The sequence below is a fragment of the Gilbertella persicaria genome, assembly GCF_025201335.1.
Source record: "Gilbertella persicaria strain CBS 190.32 chromosome Unknown B0P05scaffold_15, whole genome shotgun sequence".
Classification (NCBI taxonomy): domain Eukaryota; kingdom Fungi; phylum Mucoromycota; class Mucoromycetes; order Mucorales; family Choanephoraceae; genus Gilbertella; species Gilbertella persicaria.
Window position 1 is genome coordinate 394,946 of NW_026251976.1, and position 16,276 is coordinate 411,221.

General features: G+C 37.1%; 8 protein-coding genes across 8 annotated transcripts; 3 read left to right on the forward strand and 5 right to left on the reverse strand.

Moving 5' to 3' along the window:
* Position 1: 1 nt before the first annotated feature.
* Positions 2-1,556, reverse strand: B0P05DRAFT_636660 (uncharacterized protein). The gene is made up of 6 exons (XM_051583626.1): positions 1,332-1,556; positions 1,138-1,291; positions 995-1,089; positions 836-927; positions 588-755; positions 2-542 (listed from the first exon to the last, which is right to left on the reverse strand). The coding sequence occupies exons 1-6, from the start codon at positions 1,449-1,451 to the stop codon at positions 23-25; spliced, it is 1,149 nt and encodes a 382-aa protein (XP_051435945.1). The 5' UTR covers positions 1,452-1,556; the 3' UTR covers positions 2-22.
* A 1,281-nt stretch (positions 1,557-2,837) lies between these two features.
* On the forward strand, positions 2,838-5,324 carry B0P05DRAFT_537822 (kinase-like domain-containing protein). Its single transcript, XM_051577779.1, has 5 exons — positions 2,838-3,773; positions 3,833-3,955; positions 4,002-4,096; positions 4,144-4,591; positions 4,634-5,324. Exons 1-5 carry the CDS (start codon positions 3,015-3,017, stop codon positions 5,006-5,008), a joined length of 1,800 nt encoding a protein of 599 aa, XP_051435946.1. The 5' UTR covers positions 2,838-3,014; the 3' UTR covers positions 5,009-5,324.
* Positions 5,325-6,063, reverse strand: B0P05DRAFT_537825 (uncharacterized protein). Its single transcript, XM_051577780.1, has 2 exons — positions 5,825-6,063; positions 5,325-5,779 (listed from the first exon to the last, which is right to left on the reverse strand). The coding sequence occupies exons 1-2, from the start codon at positions 5,959-5,961 to the stop codon at positions 5,446-5,448; spliced, it is 471 nt and encodes a 156-aa protein (XP_051435947.1). The 5' UTR covers positions 5,962-6,063; the 3' UTR covers positions 5,325-5,445.
* A 725-nt stretch (positions 6,064-6,788) lies between these two features.
* On the forward strand, positions 6,789-7,518 carry B0P05DRAFT_468040 (small GTPase superfamily; the record flags this gene model as incomplete). Its single annotated transcript, XM_051574406.1, has 4 exons — positions 6,789-6,933; positions 6,981-7,063; positions 7,112-7,237; positions 7,282-7,518. The coding sequence occupies 4 exons, from the start codon at positions 6,789-6,791 to the stop codon at positions 7,516-7,518; spliced, it is 591 nt and encodes a 196-aa protein (XP_051435948.1).
* A 14-nt stretch (positions 7,519-7,532) lies between these two features.
* Positions 7,533-9,033, reverse strand: B0P05DRAFT_468140 (uncharacterized protein; the record flags this gene model as incomplete). Its single annotated transcript, XM_051574413.1, has 8 exons — positions 7,533-7,612; positions 7,704-7,744; positions 7,788-7,873; positions 7,916-7,962; positions 8,114-8,219; positions 8,260-8,293; positions 8,343-8,460; positions 8,658-9,033. The coding sequence occupies 8 exons, from the start codon at positions 9,031-9,033 to the stop codon at positions 7,533-7,535; spliced, it is 888 nt and encodes a 295-aa protein (XP_051435949.1).
* A 1,428-nt stretch (positions 9,034-10,461) lies between these two features.
* On the reverse strand, positions 10,462-11,247 carry B0P05DRAFT_537836 (uncharacterized protein). The gene is made up of 3 exons (XM_051577781.1): positions 11,227-11,247; positions 10,832-10,959; positions 10,462-10,778 (listed from the first exon to the last, which is right to left on the reverse strand). The coding sequence occupies exons 1-3, from the start codon at positions 11,227-11,229 to the stop codon at positions 10,547-10,549; spliced, it is 363 nt and encodes a 120-aa protein (XP_051435950.1). The 5' UTR covers positions 11,230-11,247; the 3' UTR covers positions 10,462-10,546.
* Positions 11,248-11,407: 160 nt separating this feature from the next.
* On the forward strand, positions 11,408-13,669 carry B0P05DRAFT_508513 (peptidyl-prolyl cis-trans isomerase cyp15). Its single transcript, XM_051575573.1, has 8 exons — positions 11,408-11,505; positions 11,556-11,621; positions 11,668-11,770; positions 11,819-12,015; positions 12,063-12,150; positions 12,200-12,997; positions 13,040-13,463; positions 13,513-13,669. The coding sequence occupies exons 1-8, from the start codon at positions 11,436-11,438 to the stop codon at positions 13,651-13,653; spliced, it is 1,887 nt and encodes a 628-aa protein (XP_051435951.1). The 5' UTR covers positions 11,408-11,435; the 3' UTR covers positions 13,654-13,669.
* A 1-nt stretch (position 13,670) lies between these two features.
* B0P05DRAFT_537840 (acyltransferase ChoActase/COT/CPT) lies at positions 13,671-16,141 on the reverse strand. Its single transcript, XM_051577782.1, has 6 exons — positions 15,992-16,141; positions 15,116-15,928; positions 15,003-15,051; positions 14,563-14,930; positions 14,044-14,502; positions 13,671-13,995 (listed from the first exon to the last, which is right to left on the reverse strand). The coding sequence occupies exons 1-6, from the start codon at positions 16,121-16,123 to the stop codon at positions 13,675-13,677; spliced, it is 2,142 nt and encodes a 713-aa protein (XP_051435952.1). The 5' UTR covers positions 16,124-16,141; the 3' UTR covers positions 13,671-13,674.
* Between the last annotated feature and the right edge of the window lie 135 nt (positions 16,142-16,276).

Sequence of the window (16,276 nt, forward strand, 5' to 3'; positions counted from 1 at the left end):
TCTTTCTTTTTATTTCACTGATTTATCTACGTTCAAATTCGAATTCGAGTTCAAATTGAACATAAGGTCGATAACTGCTGTCATTGACAGATTGTAAATCATGATCCAAAAGTTCATCGTGGCTTTCGTTCTTGTTGGCTTGACCATGGACACCACCCAAACGACCATATTGAGCAACAAGTGTTTCATCTACCTTCTTTTCAAACTTTGGCTTTGGTAAAATAGTAACTGAAGCAAAATCAGGAGGCAAACCATAGCGAAGAACAGACTCTACAAAGACACGAAGAGCCTTCAAGTGCAACCAAGCAGCAAATGTCTCACCAAAGTTTGTCTTTGCCAAGCGCAACAATTCAGCTTGTTGTTCACGCTCGGTAGCAATAGCTTCTTCTAACTCACGCTTTTGAGTTTGCAATGCGTCTTCATCATAGGTAAAATCACGAGGAATAAACTTTTCTTCTCTTGCCTTGTGGCAAAATTCATCAACTACTCTTTGGAATACAGTGACGGTAAACAATCCAAATTCTTCATCTTCATCAATTTTACTATCATGGGATTAGTTGATAACTCTTTGTTGCAACTCAACTTACACAGAAGAGCGAGGAACAACCATGTCCGTTAATGTTTCGTATCTATTGTTCCATTGCTTATAGAGTGACTTGGGTACAGCAACAATCAAGGTGGTCAAGAACTCAGAATTCAATACGCAATGTTGCTTCTTGACAATGCCGTTCAGACTGCGAACAGACAAATTACCACTGTACAAAATTGTGTAAGCACTCAATTTCCTTTTTTCTTTCTTTCTCTTTCTCTCCTCCTTCTTTCTTAATATACCTACGTTTGCTTACGCTGCAAAGTCATGAGAGCATTCTTATTTTGGGTATACAAATTCAACTTGTTCTTCATGACATTATCAATAGCTGTAACTTCCTGTTAAGCGTCATGATTAAGGGGGTGCTTTGATTTTGTTTCATCTTTTTTTTTTAAAAATGTTTACCTGACTTAAGGTCTGCGTGGTTTCTTGTAAAGACTTATCTATACGATACTTCATAGAGTTCCAAGTAAAAGTAGAGATGTATTGGTCAATTGGCTCTAATAAACAGTGATAAGTACGCGTCTTCTTCCTATACAATACTTTACTATCATTGACCAACAAGTGGTCTTGAAGGTTGGCTTGTTGACCTTTCAATAAATTGTTGAGAGTGTCAGCAAGCTTATTAACAGACTGCTCAAATACTGTATCATGCTTGACAAGGTCGTCAGACAAGACAACCAAGGCGTCCAAGGTACCAATCTAACATTGCTTAAAACAGGCTCATCTTTAGTCTGCTTACCTTGAACTCTGGGATATTGTATTGATATGTTTGGGCATATTCTGCCAATTTTCCCTTGATATTCAGGAACGTATTTTGCTTATCTCCTAAAGCGGGGACCGAGACAAAAGTATATTTCATAGTTTCAGCAGGAAAAGAAGAAGAGGAAAAAAAAGGGAGAAAAGGAAAATCACACACAAGTACTGGCGGATGATGAATTTTTGTGCTGCTCTGCACTGCTGTTTCATGAGTGTATACGCTTATCGTTTGCATTTCATGGCTCTTTCTATATCGATGCATACTCGATTCAAGCATCACATACTTTTTTTATGCTATGGTGTGGATTTGAGCAGTGAAGAATAAAAGAGAAGGATTAGAGAAGCATATCTGATCCTTTTTTTTAGCATAAATAAAGTTCATCACTAGTGCGTCAAGTCAAAATTCTCGACAATAATGGACATTGTTTATTCAAAACGATGGTGAAACCAACCATAAAGGTTGACGAGGCTTACCAAGGCTTATCAGAAGGAAGTTTTCCGGTTGGTTCAGTCAAGATGAAGATCTCAAATGATTATTGATTTACCTGACTGGCTTGTGCATAGACAGTAAGTCTTGATAGTCTAGTTTCAATCATTTTCTAGTTACCAAGCGAGTAAAAGCATGGCGTCATAAAAAAAAGAATCCCTTGTATACCAAATATGCTAATGTTTCCCTTCCGCTGATTTTGTTAACAAGTCTCTTGTGTAGGATGTTTCGCCCCTCCCCTCCTCCTTTTAATTATCGAGATATAGTCTCAAGAGGGGTGTTTCTATATTATGTAAGCCGTCTATTTTACAATAGAATCTTTCAATTTAATCTGCATAGTACTAAAGTTTATAATTTCAAAAATCTTCAGGTCATTTCATTTCTGAATACATTCAGAAAAACTGCTTTATGAATTGAATTGATAGAGTCATTCACAACAACAAGAGAAACATACACACTTGATCACTGAACAGTACTTGTCATAAATTAACAATGAATACAGTTTTTTTTTATAAAACTTCTATTTTGGGTAATCTGTTTACGATTGCTTTATGAAGAGTGTCACACAAAGGGAAACATGGCAGGAAGTGTTGTATAATATTACCTTGTTTAGACACAATACATACAATTATTACGTTTATTATAGTCATTTCCATCCTATTCTTTTCTTTCTTTCTCTCTTTTTTTCTTCTTTTTTATATTTCTACACATATAAATGACAACAACAACCATCACAACTTTACCTGTATTTCAACAAGAGCCTGAAGAAATAGTAAAACAATTCCTGATAGAAACACTTGACATCAAAGAATTACCTAAAGGGTCACTCCAAGAAATTCTCAAGGACGGCATCCTATTATGCGAGTAAGACCATCGTTCTATCAAAATCATGATTAACGCGTACTTATTAAAGGTTCATCAAACGCTTTTCACCTAATGAATGCATTGTGAAAAATGAAGGCCATACAAAATTCGCATATGTAAGGCTATTGATATTAACGGAAAAAATGGACTCATGTTCAAAATTAATAGCAAGATAATATTGGACAATTTCTACGTGTAGCAGAATCAGTAAGTATGTTTGGCATGTCTTATTCATGTCTTTTCTCATGTATATGTTAGCTTCATATACCCCAATCAGATTTATTTCAGACGGTAGACCTTTTAGAAGGAAAACGAATGCAGAGTGTCATTTCTTGTCTTTTAGCTATTAAAAGAATCATGAGTGAAAGAAAGGTGATACCCACCAAGCAAACAACGAAATTTCCTACTACAGGCAGGAAGAAAAGTAGCAAGAACCTATTACTGCTTGCATCAGCATACCCCACGTTAACACATGCTACAACATGCAATTTACTACAAAAAAGCGGTCGCACAAGTCCAAGCAGCATCAAACAAACCTCAGAAAAAAAGAGTCCTGTGCATCAATACATGTCTTCTGCTACAAAAAACCAGGCCAACAGAACATCTGTGTTTGACTGGCCAAAGAAACCCATCGATGCTCGCTCAGAGCAAAAAAAGCAACAAACAAATGGTGGATATGTTAAATTGCAAGTACAAATGATCACCACTAACAATCTCACTATGGCTTCTGAGCCAAAGGCAAAAGCCAGACGATCTTCTTCTTCTGAAAATAGTCTCAAGTCTGAAGAAAGATTGTGCGTTGAGAAACCTGTTCCATTAAAAGCAGAGAGTGCAAGAGAAACAAGAAAATCATTAGCACCGCCTATACCTAAACCTTCCAAATCGACACCTCTTGTGGCAGCCACGAATGTCACTGTCACTACAACAAAAGGCTGTTGTGATCAAAAGGCTGCGGCAGAGAACAACCTTCAATACTATAACAATATCGAATCAGCAAATCGAAAGACGTCATTAAAAAAGATGGGATCTTGTGCCATCACAGTAGAAAGTGATGATGGCGCTACAGCTGTTTATGTAAGTTGTGTATTAGCCTCCTTCTTTTGTTGACACATGAAAAAAAAAAAAAAAAATAGGCACTTGGAAGAAGTATTGGCAAAGGACAATTTGGCGAGGTGTTTGGCGGTCTAAATATGGATACAGGAGAATATGTTGCTATCAAAAGAATTAAAAGAAATCAAATGGATTGTGATGATATGGTAACTGTCTGAAGAAAACAAAAATAAAGCTGACAATTGCATATAGAACGAGGTAGGCGTACTACAGCATTTAAACAATGAACACATTGTGCGTTATAAAGGGTTTGCAAAAGACAAGGAGTTTCTAAACATCATTCTAGAGTATGTTAAGCCAAAAAAAAATAGCTGTATGTCACTAACTTGACTAGATATGTTGAGATGGGCTCACTTCATAACAACATTAAAGCATTTGGAAAGTTTCCTGAGAAATTAGCAGCTTCCTATACGTACAAAATTCTTTCTGGCTTACACTATTTGCATTCAAAAGATGTCATTCACTGCGATTTAAAAGCTGCCAATATCTTGACGACCAAGACAGGCGGCTTGAAATTAACTGATTTCGGTGTTTCTCTTAGTCTCAAGATGAAAGACGACGAAACCACAGGTGAGCCAGCAGGCACACCCAATTGGATGGCACCAGAAGTCATCAAATTCGCAGGTGCCTCTGCAAAATCAGATATTTGGTCATTAGGCTGCACCATTGTAGAGATGCTGACTGGTAAACCGCCTTATGCAAACATGCCTTCTTTTGCTGCTTTGTATCGTATTGTAGAAGACGATGAGCCACCTATTCCAAAGAATCTCAAGTTATCAGAGGTAAAGATACCTTTGTTTTGACAGATCTAACAAGATCGATAGGAAGCGATGGACTTTCTCAAGAGCTGTTTTAAAAAGAATCCTGAAGATAGACCGTCTGCATTGGAACTCATGAAGTCAAAGTGGATGGAACCTTATTTTAGACAAGACAAAACACTCTTATTATCACCACCTCCTAGTCCTGACTACACTACCAAGCGAAGCAAGAGTGAGGAAGCTGATATTGATAGAAAGCATCAATTCATTGATTACCAAACACACAAAACGGGTGAAGAATGCTCTGGATGTTTCTCTCTCATGAAAAGTGTATGGGCTAAGTATTGTCAAGGTAAAATTAAGTTACACAACGATAGTAGTATTCAATTTTCAAAACAGGTTGCCAACTCAAGTGTCATTCTCAATGTGTTCAAAAGATAGCTTATTGTAATAGACAGCATAAAACTTTTGAAAAGCGATTTACACCATTGGCTCCTTTGAACAGTAGCCATATCAACGATAAAAAGATCTATTTACCTGTTATTCAACCTCAGTCGACGACTCATCATCGCCATTACCATCATTATAAATCAGAAGGATATTCTCAGTCAAAAGCAGGTAATCAAAGAAACAGAATTTCTTCTATCATGACATAAAATCGAACAAAGCAAAATGATAACTTGTATATACACACATTCTATATAACTATACCTCTTATAAATATCCTGATAAGCTTGATTGTTTATAGAGCAATAAAGTTGTTCTTTACCAAAACTTGTTTAAAGAAAAAAGGAGAAATTATCAATGACGATTTCACGTTGTCAATGAAGTTTAATACATTAAATATATAAATAATAAGGAGAGCAAGGAGAATTGACTTAAGCAAGGGTAACGGAAGTGGCACTGGCAGCATCAGCAGCAGCAGCAGCAGTGGTGGTGGCGGCACCAGCAGCAGCAGCAGTAGAGGGATCAACACCAGGAGCAAGACCCAAGATGGTAAAGTAACCAGAGTATGAGTAGCCAGCAGCATTCTTAGCAGCGATAGCATAAGCAGTGTTTGTGGTCAAAGTAGCAGGAATGGTCCAGACAAAGCTACCAGAGTTCAAGTCAACAGCAGTGGTAGAGATGTTTTGGACAAAGGCGAGGTTAGAAGCATCACCACTTCTCAATTCAATAATGTCAATAGTAGCAGAAGTGGCATTGGCAGGAGTCCTTTCAAAGAATGAGTATATAAATATATATATTGTGTATTATTACCAAGTAATGTTTTGGGAAGTACCAGCATTCCAAACAGTACCAAGAATGGGTTGAGTGAAATAGATACCAGCATCTTGAGCACTGACAAGAGTAGCAGCACCAGCAACAAAAGCAGCCAAAGCAGTCAAGAACTTCATGTTAAAGGAAAGAAAAAGAAAGATAAAGGACCTAGAAATAAACGGGCAATAGACCTTCTTTTATACCATGAGCGGAGAACATCTAAAGTGTTGCAAAGCGTCAACTCAGACTGTCAAAAAGCTGCTTCTCTATCAACCAATATATATTCTCCTTGAATATACACTAATATAAATCACTACCAAGTCTAGAACTAGTGTAGAAGCACAATTGTAGTACAGATATAATGAGTACATACAGGTACATCCAAACCCGAAAATATTACTTTGGGTTTGCTTTCTTTGGTTCCATTGTTTAAAAATCGAAAAGTATAGTTTATGCATAAAAATGGTTTATTTTTAGAAGATGTTTTCGAAAGAAAAAGGAATACATACTCAAGTAACATATCGGTTTCTAGAAGTGATTAAAAAAAAAAAGCTTATATATGCGGAAGTGAAAATCTACTTCAATTAAAGTCCCAAAGTCCGCTTTCACTTGTCAATAGATGATGACATTTTAAAAGTATACCATTGAATATATCATTCATGACAAAAAAGCAATTCTAAACATGGCAAGACGGAATATGAAATCCTCGACATCAAAATGCTACTCAAGTGCTAGTTATAAGGAGAAGAGAGGACCTATTAGAATGTATGCTGCAATCAAATCTCTTTGACTTTAAAGGGAAAGAGAAACACTGCACTAGATACACTCCATGTCGTCACACACACACACACACACACATATATATATATATATATATATATACACACATATGCACGCGCATGCTATATCTTAATTTTCTTTACTTTTATTCTCTTCTTCTTTTTTCTCCTTTTATAAAAAAAAAATGACTAAACGTTCAAATAAAAGTAACAATGTGCCTCTCCATAAAGTTATCATGGTAGGCTCTGGTGGTGTTGGTAAATCTGCCTTAACGCTTCAATACATGTACGGTGATTTTGTTGAAGAATACGACCCTACAAAAGCAGACTGTAAGAAACAAGACACATACATTGTATATTCATACAAAAGTATATAGCCTATAGAAAGAAGGTTGTATTGGATGGCATGGATTGTCAAATTGATATTTTAGATACAGCAGGACAAGAAGAATATGCTGCCGTAAGTTGTGACATACCACAGCTTTGTTTAAACAGATTCTCTATCTAGATAAGAGATAATTATTATCGGTCAGGAGAAGGCTTTTTGTGTGTCTTTTCTGTTTGTGAACAAGAATCATTAGACCATACACAAGAATTTCGAGATCAAATATTAAGAGTGCTTGATGATGAATCCGTAAGACATAGGAAGATAAGAAACATAAGCTTATTTTTCTTTAGATACCTTTTGTCTTGGTAGGCAATAAGGTGGATTTAGCTCATTTACGTAAAGTTGAATCTGGCTCAGCTCAACAGATTGCTCAAGAATGGGGATGTCCTTATATTGAGACTTCTGCCAAAACAAGACAGAATGTAGATGAAGTATATACTGTATTGATGAGATTAATAGCCAAGAGGAAAGAAGCCATGCACCGTGAAGATGGAAAGTCAAAGAAAAGCTCATGCTTGATATTATAATTTATTGAATAAATTCACTTTAAAAAGATATCTTCACCTCGCCATACTTGAACATGACAGACTTCAACTGGAATGCCTACACTTGTCAGGGTTTCTATCCAAAGTTTTTGTGTCTTTGATAAAATATCTTTAGGACCTTTGACTAAAAAAATCGAATTAGACTCGTCTATGATATCGAACACTACCTTCAGAAAACAAGCAATGCCTTTTTTCATAGTTCCAACAACTATAGACGTTAGCATAACAGAGGGCAATAGAGTGAAATTTACCATAAATCAGGCATGCCACCTTGACGTTGTCCAAATTCTTCAAAAAACAACTTGCATAAAGAAGCTAAAGACAAAGGGCCAATACACTACAATGAACTATAAACACTTGGTTCATTATTATGACTTACTTCGGCAATTTCTAAAATGTCTTGTAGTTCATAATTCCAATTGATGCCTACACACATTGTTCTTCTTGGTCTTTCTCTATTATCAACTTGAGTAATAATCTCAATATGCTTTCCACCTTCTATGCCCCTAAGTTGTTTATTGATCAAATCAAGGCGACCTAATTGTATCAGCATACTAACTTTTGTCTTGAGACTTACTCTCATAAAACGCATCTGTACGAAGATCTAAAGGCTCGCTCTGATAAGGTGTTTCAAACACGCCTGGTATAGAAGCAAAAATGACGTCCCAAAACAAAAGTACAGCCTATACATGAGTGGATAGTAGAACAAACAACAACACTTACAATCATACGAATAATGCCATTTTCACAATGAAGCCTATTGACATGGTTTAGTTTACAAAACGTATACACCAAGTAGGATTTACCCTTTGTAGCCTTGCTTTTGATAATACTCAATAGCTACTTTTTCAACAGAACATTCGGATCCATCATCGCCTCTCCAAATCGATTTCTTTCCAATGATTTCCTCAGAGATGCGTTCACCTTCAAAAAGGAGTTCAATGACAAGCCAAATAGTTAATTCAAACATACCATAGATGGTGATTTCTTTAGGCTTCTTTAGATTCATATAACTAAAATCATGTTGCTCTCTTTTAGGGACACATAAATCTTTTTCTAGCTGCCTGATTCTTTTGAATATACCATGCAAATAAACTGAACAGATGAATAAAGTAGCATACTATAGTCTGACTTACTTTGATGTACTCGGGGATCATGGATAGCATCAATACAAGTACCAAGTGCCTTCTTTTTCTGTAGCCGTACTTGATCTTTATGAAGATAGTTTGCCTGAACTAATGCTAGTCTTTCATACCATTTTCCTCTCTTTCCCAATCGATACATGTGTTGGTCTAATAGCTTTTGTAGTACCAGTGCTTCCAACTCGTATTCTTTTAGCTTAGCCAGTAGCTCAGTACCATGATCTAATAGCCGTGTATAGATCCAACCCGCTTCAAAACGCCTGAGATAATAGGGTCTTTGATGGACCTGACTTGAATGGATGCAGTCTTCCCAAACACCTATACAATTCTCGCATAAAGCCCAGTTCTCAATCATTTGCTGACGAGCTTGAGTATTGTCACCTTCTATTTTTTTTGTCTTGAAGATAAACAGTCTTTCCATATTGAGATGATATTCTTTCTCTATCATAAGTGCTTGCTCATATTGAAGTAGATCATCTCGCGAATTCCAAATACAATTGGATCGATTTGAGGTGTATTGTGGATAGTTCCTTTTGCTTGTCTTTGCAAGTATAGAAGTCGACATTTTGTTTGTATCCAATAGACTATTGATACGGTAGTAAACAAGCTGTAAACGCTGAAAGACTTGATATAGTAGTGTATTTACTTTTAAACATGGGCCTAAAATTAAAATAAGAGGAAGGATGGAGAGAGTTATTTATCCATCATAGGGTCTAAAGAAGACATACCAAGATAGTAGTGAACAGAACACCATATTTTTTCTGTTTTGGATTGATCTACTGAAGCATCTGAATAGTGTGTAACAATACTTGGTGTTGTACTAGATACAAATTTGATGATGCCTCTTTCCAGATTCTTCTTTGTCTACATAAACAAAAAGTGTGTTATTCTTATTTTGTATTCTTATATGTACTTACTGGATTCTCATGACTAATGCCAATGTGTCGTTCTCGGACTATTTCTTTTAATTCATACTTGGACAGTACAGCAACAGCATCTTCCAATTCAGTTATTTTTGTATGCAAAAACCCACATGCTTCTAAACTCATCATAGCAGTATCCAAATCACGTATATTGTTTGCATAATTCACTCGACTCTTCCTTATCCAATCATGCTTTCTCATGAGTAATCTCACAATCAAATGCTTTGGTTCGTCTATAGCATTGTTTGTAAAGAAAAGAAAAGAAAAAGTAAATAAATGGCACTACCTTCAAGTGTTCTATATGTATCAAACAATTGTATTTCTTCCTTGTCAAACAGATATGCTTCGCCTTCTAAAATTGTGTCCAGCATATGGTTTACTTCATCAGTATACATGGAAGTTGTAAAGAACTGATCTTCCTGTGTCTCTTCTCGAGTCTCTTCCTGATCATCGACTTGATCGTCTGTCTGAGTGTCTTGCTGATCGTCTATTTGAGTGTTTTCTCGGGTATCTTCCTGATCATCAGCTTGATCGTCTGTTTGATCATGTTTAGATAATTGTGTGCTGTCTAATTCTTGTCTTTGTTCGATTTCTAGTTTGACTCTTGATGTTTCTTGCTTTTGATTATTCTCTAGCTTTATTTCTTGTTTAGAGTCGTTCCCTGTCCTCTGTACTTGCTCTTTGATTGTGTGTTCGACTGTTTTGCTCTGCTTATCAAAGAAACTCATAATTGAGCTCTGTTGATGTTTTGCTTTCTTTGTGTCCTTGATACTCTCAAGTTTACCTTTTCTTTTACTTTGTTGTGGCATATCTTAAGAAAAAGAAAGAAAGAATGGACTGCGAAACTCAGCCAACTTGTGTCTGATTCAATAGTGTAGTTTTAGCTAAACTCTTTTTTTTTTTATGATTTATTGTACAAGCATATGATATGCAATGAGAGCATATTTAAGCCTTGACAGCATACTTGCGGATAGGGAAATGAGCTTCCTTCTTTTGTTGACGAACAGTCTTCTTGGACTTTTCGAAAGGAGTCAAAGCTCTACGCATAGCACGGGTCTTCTTGACACGGAGATCAAGAGGAGTGAAACGTTTCTTTTGGTAAAAGAGACGAAGTTGTTCACGTTGAGTTTGGTTGATGACAGTCAAGACACGGGCAACGTTCTTGCGAGCTTCACCACTAATTTACTTATTATTACATGTTTTGTATTCACTTCTACACCTACAACTTACATTTCTTGAACACGGCCACCAGCGACTTTTTGGACGCGAATGTGAGCAAGTTGTTGCTTTTGCTCTTCAAGGATCTTCAAGAGTTCAGCCTTGTTCTTGTTACGGAGTTCGAAAGCCTTGACGATAGCCTATAATCACAAGTTAACACATGTCTACATGTCATTCCTCTTCCATCGGTAACAAGACAAGGATGATTCAATCGATCAACAGTGCGTATACTGAATGGGCGTCCATCATGTTGCAAACATTGTCATGTCTTCATTTCTGAATTAACTTTTCAAGTTGTCAAATTCAATACAAAAAAATGTTGTTGTACATGTATCTGCATCATCATCTTTCTCTTGTCTCGTCACAAATCGATGGATGGATGGAATGGATGGATGGATTGACTTTACCATTGGTAACACCGGTGTATTAGAGGGAAAGATTCAATACACTGGTCAATTTACTTTTGCATTTGTACCTGATATTCAAAGACCGACCCTGAGCACTTTTTTTTTTTTTTACTCAGCTTTCGACACGAACTTAAAGAGAGAAAGGGCCGTGACGGTCTGGTTTGTTCTTTCTTTCTCTATCTTTTTTTTTTTTGTTAATATTGCGCACTATGGCTGACGACTTGAATCCCAATAACAAGAGACTTCATGAAGAAGAACCAGATTTAAAAGAAGAATCAGGTATTGATTGTATTGTACTTTCATTGATTTATTAACGCGTTCTTCTTTAGACGATGATATTGGACCTGCTCTTCCCCCTCCTCCTGGTGAGGAAGTGCCAAAGAAGAGAAAGAAAAGTAAGCATATAGTTGTCATAAATTCTATATTCATCTTATTCAATAGCACTTGCTTATGAAAGACTTTATCTTGAACATTTACCTGAAGCAGACATGTACGAAAAGAGTTATATGCACCGTGATATCCTCAACCAAGTGGCCGTAACAAAGTACGAATACTTATGATCATAACCATTTACTCATTATTCTATACACAGGAACGATTTTGTTGTGACAACCTCAGTAGATGGTCATTTAAAGTTCTGGAAGAAGACAGCAGCCGGTATTGAATTTGTCAAGCATTATAAATCACACTTGTCTACTATTGTAGATATCAGTCTATCTGCAGACAATGAACTATTGGCTACTGTCTCTGATGATATGGCATTAAAAGTGTACGATATTACAAACTTTGGTAAGTAAATAGACATACACATATTTGACATGCTAAACTAATGATAGATATGATCAATATGATCAAATTGAAATTCAAGCCAAAAGCAGTGTGTTGGATTCACCAAAAGGGTCAAGCACAAGCACTTGTTGCCGTGTATGTATATGACTGTTGGCATACATAATGTAGGCTAACCAATACATAGTTCGGAAGCAGGCAACTCGAATATTCATATTTACGATGGTCGTTCTGATGGAAAACCACTCCACACACTATCTAAAATGCACGCGAAGCCTGTTCATCTTATCGAATTCAACTCGAGATTCAATACAGTTGTTTCTGTAGACGCACTCGGTATGATTGAATACTGGTCACCCGAAGAACCTTTTAGTTTACCTGACAATCTCGATTTCGAACTAAAATCACAGACAGATCTATACGAATTTCGAAAAAAGAAATCAGTACCAACCTGCTTGACTTTCTCGCCTGATGGACTCAACTTTGTCACCATGAGTTTCCCTGATCGTCAAGTTAGACTATTCAAGTTTTTGACGGGCAAAAAATATAGAGAATACGATGAAAGTCTTCATGTGATCAGTGAAATGCAACAGGCTGGTACTTCTAGCTTGAAATTAGACGATATGGAGTTTGGTAGACGTTTAGCTGTAGAAAAAGAACTCGAAAAATCAAATCAGGCCAAGTTTGTCAATGCTGTGTTTGATGAAACGGGCAATTTCATTATCTATGGTGCTTTGCTCGGTATCAAAGTAGTCAATACACTGACAAACAAGGTTGTGCGTATTATTGGTAAATCAGAGTCCAATCGTTTTGTGAATATGGGCTTATACCAAGGTGCTCCTCGTAAGAAGGGCGTGTATACACTAGCCATGGCTGCCTCAGACAATGCCGCCTTAAAAGAAAGCCAAGAATTAGATCCTACTTTGTTTTGTACAGCATTCAACAAGAACAGATTTTACATGTTTACGCGTAGAGAACCCTTTGAGTAAGTTATTCTGTATCCATCATGCATTCTAACTGTGTTTAGCCATGGACAAAAGGGTAGTGAGCGTGATGTATTTAACGAAAAGCCTTCTCGAGAAGAACAAACAGTGGCAGCAACACAAGAACGCAAGCAAGTCCTTGGTACTTCTGCTATCATTCGTACAACTTCAGGTGATATTCATATGCGTCTCTTCCCTGATGCAGCACCCAAAGCAGTCGAGAATTTTATTACTCATTCCAAAAATGGTTACTATGACAACCTGATTTTCCATCGTATCATTAAGGGATTCATGATTCAAACAGGTTGTCCATTTGGTGATGGTACGGGTGGTGAATCTATTTGGGGAGATGATTTTGAAGATGAGTTTTCTCGAGACTATCGACATGATCGTCCATACACTGTCAGTATGGCCAATGCAGGTCCTAATACAAATGGAAGTCAGTTCTTTATTACAGTTGCGCCTGCTGTAAGTAACATTTGTCTATATCTGCATATACTAAAGACTCTTTTATTAGACTTGGTTGGATAATAAGCACTCTGTGTTTGGTAGAGTGACAGCTGGTATGGATGTAGTGCATAGTATAGAACATGTCAGAGTGGACAAGACAAATAAGCCTTATGAAGATATCAAGATTCTCAATATTGAAATTCGATAAATAATATTTATTTATTATTTGTTACAAATCTTCATTTTCACGGATCAATAAACGTTTGCCAACCTTACGAACTGTCTTGGTAGTAGGTGAAGGTGGTGAACCAGCACCACCACTATCAGATAATGTATGATCACTGTTTGCAGCCTCGTAGCCATTGTCAAAGTAACTATAACCGTCATTAAGAGCTTGTTGTGCTTGTTCTTCAAGAGCCAAGATTCTTTGACGTTGAGAGATACCACCAGGATACTTTTCTTTAATCAACATGGCTTTGATTTCCATCAAAAACTTTTTAAGTGTCTGTAAAAAGCGCTCTGTTTGACGATGCTTTGAAGAAGCAACAAACTAAGAAAGTAGGTGAGATAAAGTAAATATAGCATGCTTCTATCTTACCGAAATTCGATCTTCTTTAATGATATAACCAATACCAAAGCCATTGGAAACAACAGGACCAAAGCCAAACAGACGTAGTGCAGGATTACCACAGTTGGAAGTACTGATAATACTGCTGTTCAATGTCTTCCATCCACCATCTGTAAACAACTGAGGCTTTTTTTCGTTCTTGAAAAGTCTGTCCCAGACGCATTCTAAGGCATAAAGATGACGATCTTGGCCTTGTCCCTTAGAACATTCTCGGGTAATGTTTGTATGTGCCTTCAAAGCAGCACGCAAGGATTCCAATTTGTCATGAGAAGATTTGTTGGAATAGAAGGTTTCGACAAAAGTACGCGATTCAGAAGTGACAGAACGAATGGCTTCTGTTCGACCGTGTAAAAAGGTCTTGGTCATGGCTGGTTCATATGTACTTTCGCATTTACCATACAAACCATAATAAGCAGCTTGAATAGCCATCTAAATAAATATATATGTATACATATAAGCGCTGTTATCAATGTCTTCCAACTCAATTACCTGAACAAAGGCATCAGGACTCATCTTCATATCAGTAATAAAGTTCTTGCCATAATCATGAAACTCAAGTACTTTGACTTCATTTTGCAAGATCAAGTCGCTTAATCTTGTTTCAGCAAAACGAATACCCAACTCCAAGTCTTCAGTCATGTTCCATTCAATCTTTCGAGGATTATGATCAAAATAGCCTGTAGCACTACCAGTAGAACCCGTTCTGTCTCGAGTAGGATTACCGCCTGCACTCTCTCTTCTTTGACGATAGTTATGAAAGATAGATTGAGTTTGACTATTGATCGTTTTTGCAAAGCGCAAAATGGTATCTGTATAGATATCAGACACAAAGCGCAATACAGTATGACCATCCACGCCTGATTGAACCTGTTAGCTTTGGATTTCTTGTGTGTGTGTGTGTGTGTGTGTGTGTGTGTGACTCAACTTACCCGTATGCTCGAAATTGATACCGGCACTTCCATTTTGACAGACAATAATCTACGCATGTTTAGGTAAGCAAGGAAGGTAGCACAAGAATATGAGGGGAAAAAAATTTACAAACCTGAAGTTTATCATACCATCGATTGGTACATGTTCCAACCTGCATTCCTTGTTCCAGATTGTATGTACCACACAGCATATTGTAACTCAAATCTTCTGAAGAAGTAGGGCTCACATGATCCAGACAGACAATAAACAAAGCACCGTCAACGACCTTAAGAGACTCCCGGTTCTGAGGATCACTCTTGAGCTGAGCTCTCAATTTGGCCCAATTGCGACGGTTTTCAGTCGTAAGGATACCTACCGCATTTTTAGCAATATCCGTCACTGGTGTCTGAGCAGAATCACGCAAGATGGCTCGTAAATTGGCTGCAATTTCTTTTTCGTTCAGTACAAAATCACCGGATTCATCAAAAACTTCAAAATGATAAAACTGAGAATGAGAAATCACGACGATATGACGTCCTACAACATCATTGTTGGGTGCAATATAACAGCCGTTCCCTGTGGGCACTCGAGCAGTACCAAAGAGACGACTGAATTGAGACATACAGAGAGGCGTACCCCGAAAGACATCAGGTTCCAAATGTTTTGTCTTGAGCGCATAAACAAATGTTAAGGTAGAAAAGATCAAGGAAGAAGCCCTTTGGACTTGATCGTTTCGAAGTGGGGAAATATCGTCTTCCAATAAGAAGAAAGGGTTCAGGTTAAGTACGACGGGATCGGTAAAGTGGAGATAAGAGTCGTACCAGAATTCCTCAATGTAAGATGATTTGTCAGATGCATATGTCTTAAGTTTCTCTTGAAGGACAGGACCATCTTTTTGCAAGAACTCTTCTACTGCCTTGGTCGTTTTCTGATGATCTTCCGTAGACTAGAGAGGGTTCAGTTACAAAGTAATAAGTTTTCTAGTGTTCTCTTTTTTTTTTTTTTTTACCTGTAATGGCTTTAATGCAGCAAGGTAACGTCTTGCTGTGTCTTCAAGCTTAGGGATAGGAAGCTTGGGCAATTGATTTTGATATTGGAAAGTTTGTCCATCTGTGGGTTCATTAGCAAAACGAATAGTCATTGTACAAATTTTTCTTTTTGAAAAAGAATAAAGTGAGAAAAAAAAAAGGAAAGTTTCAGCCAAAATATATGCATTGAATGGATATAATATTATGCGCATACCCCGTATCCAAAAAAAAGTGTGGGGAAATCCTTTTTTTTTTTATTCATCTGA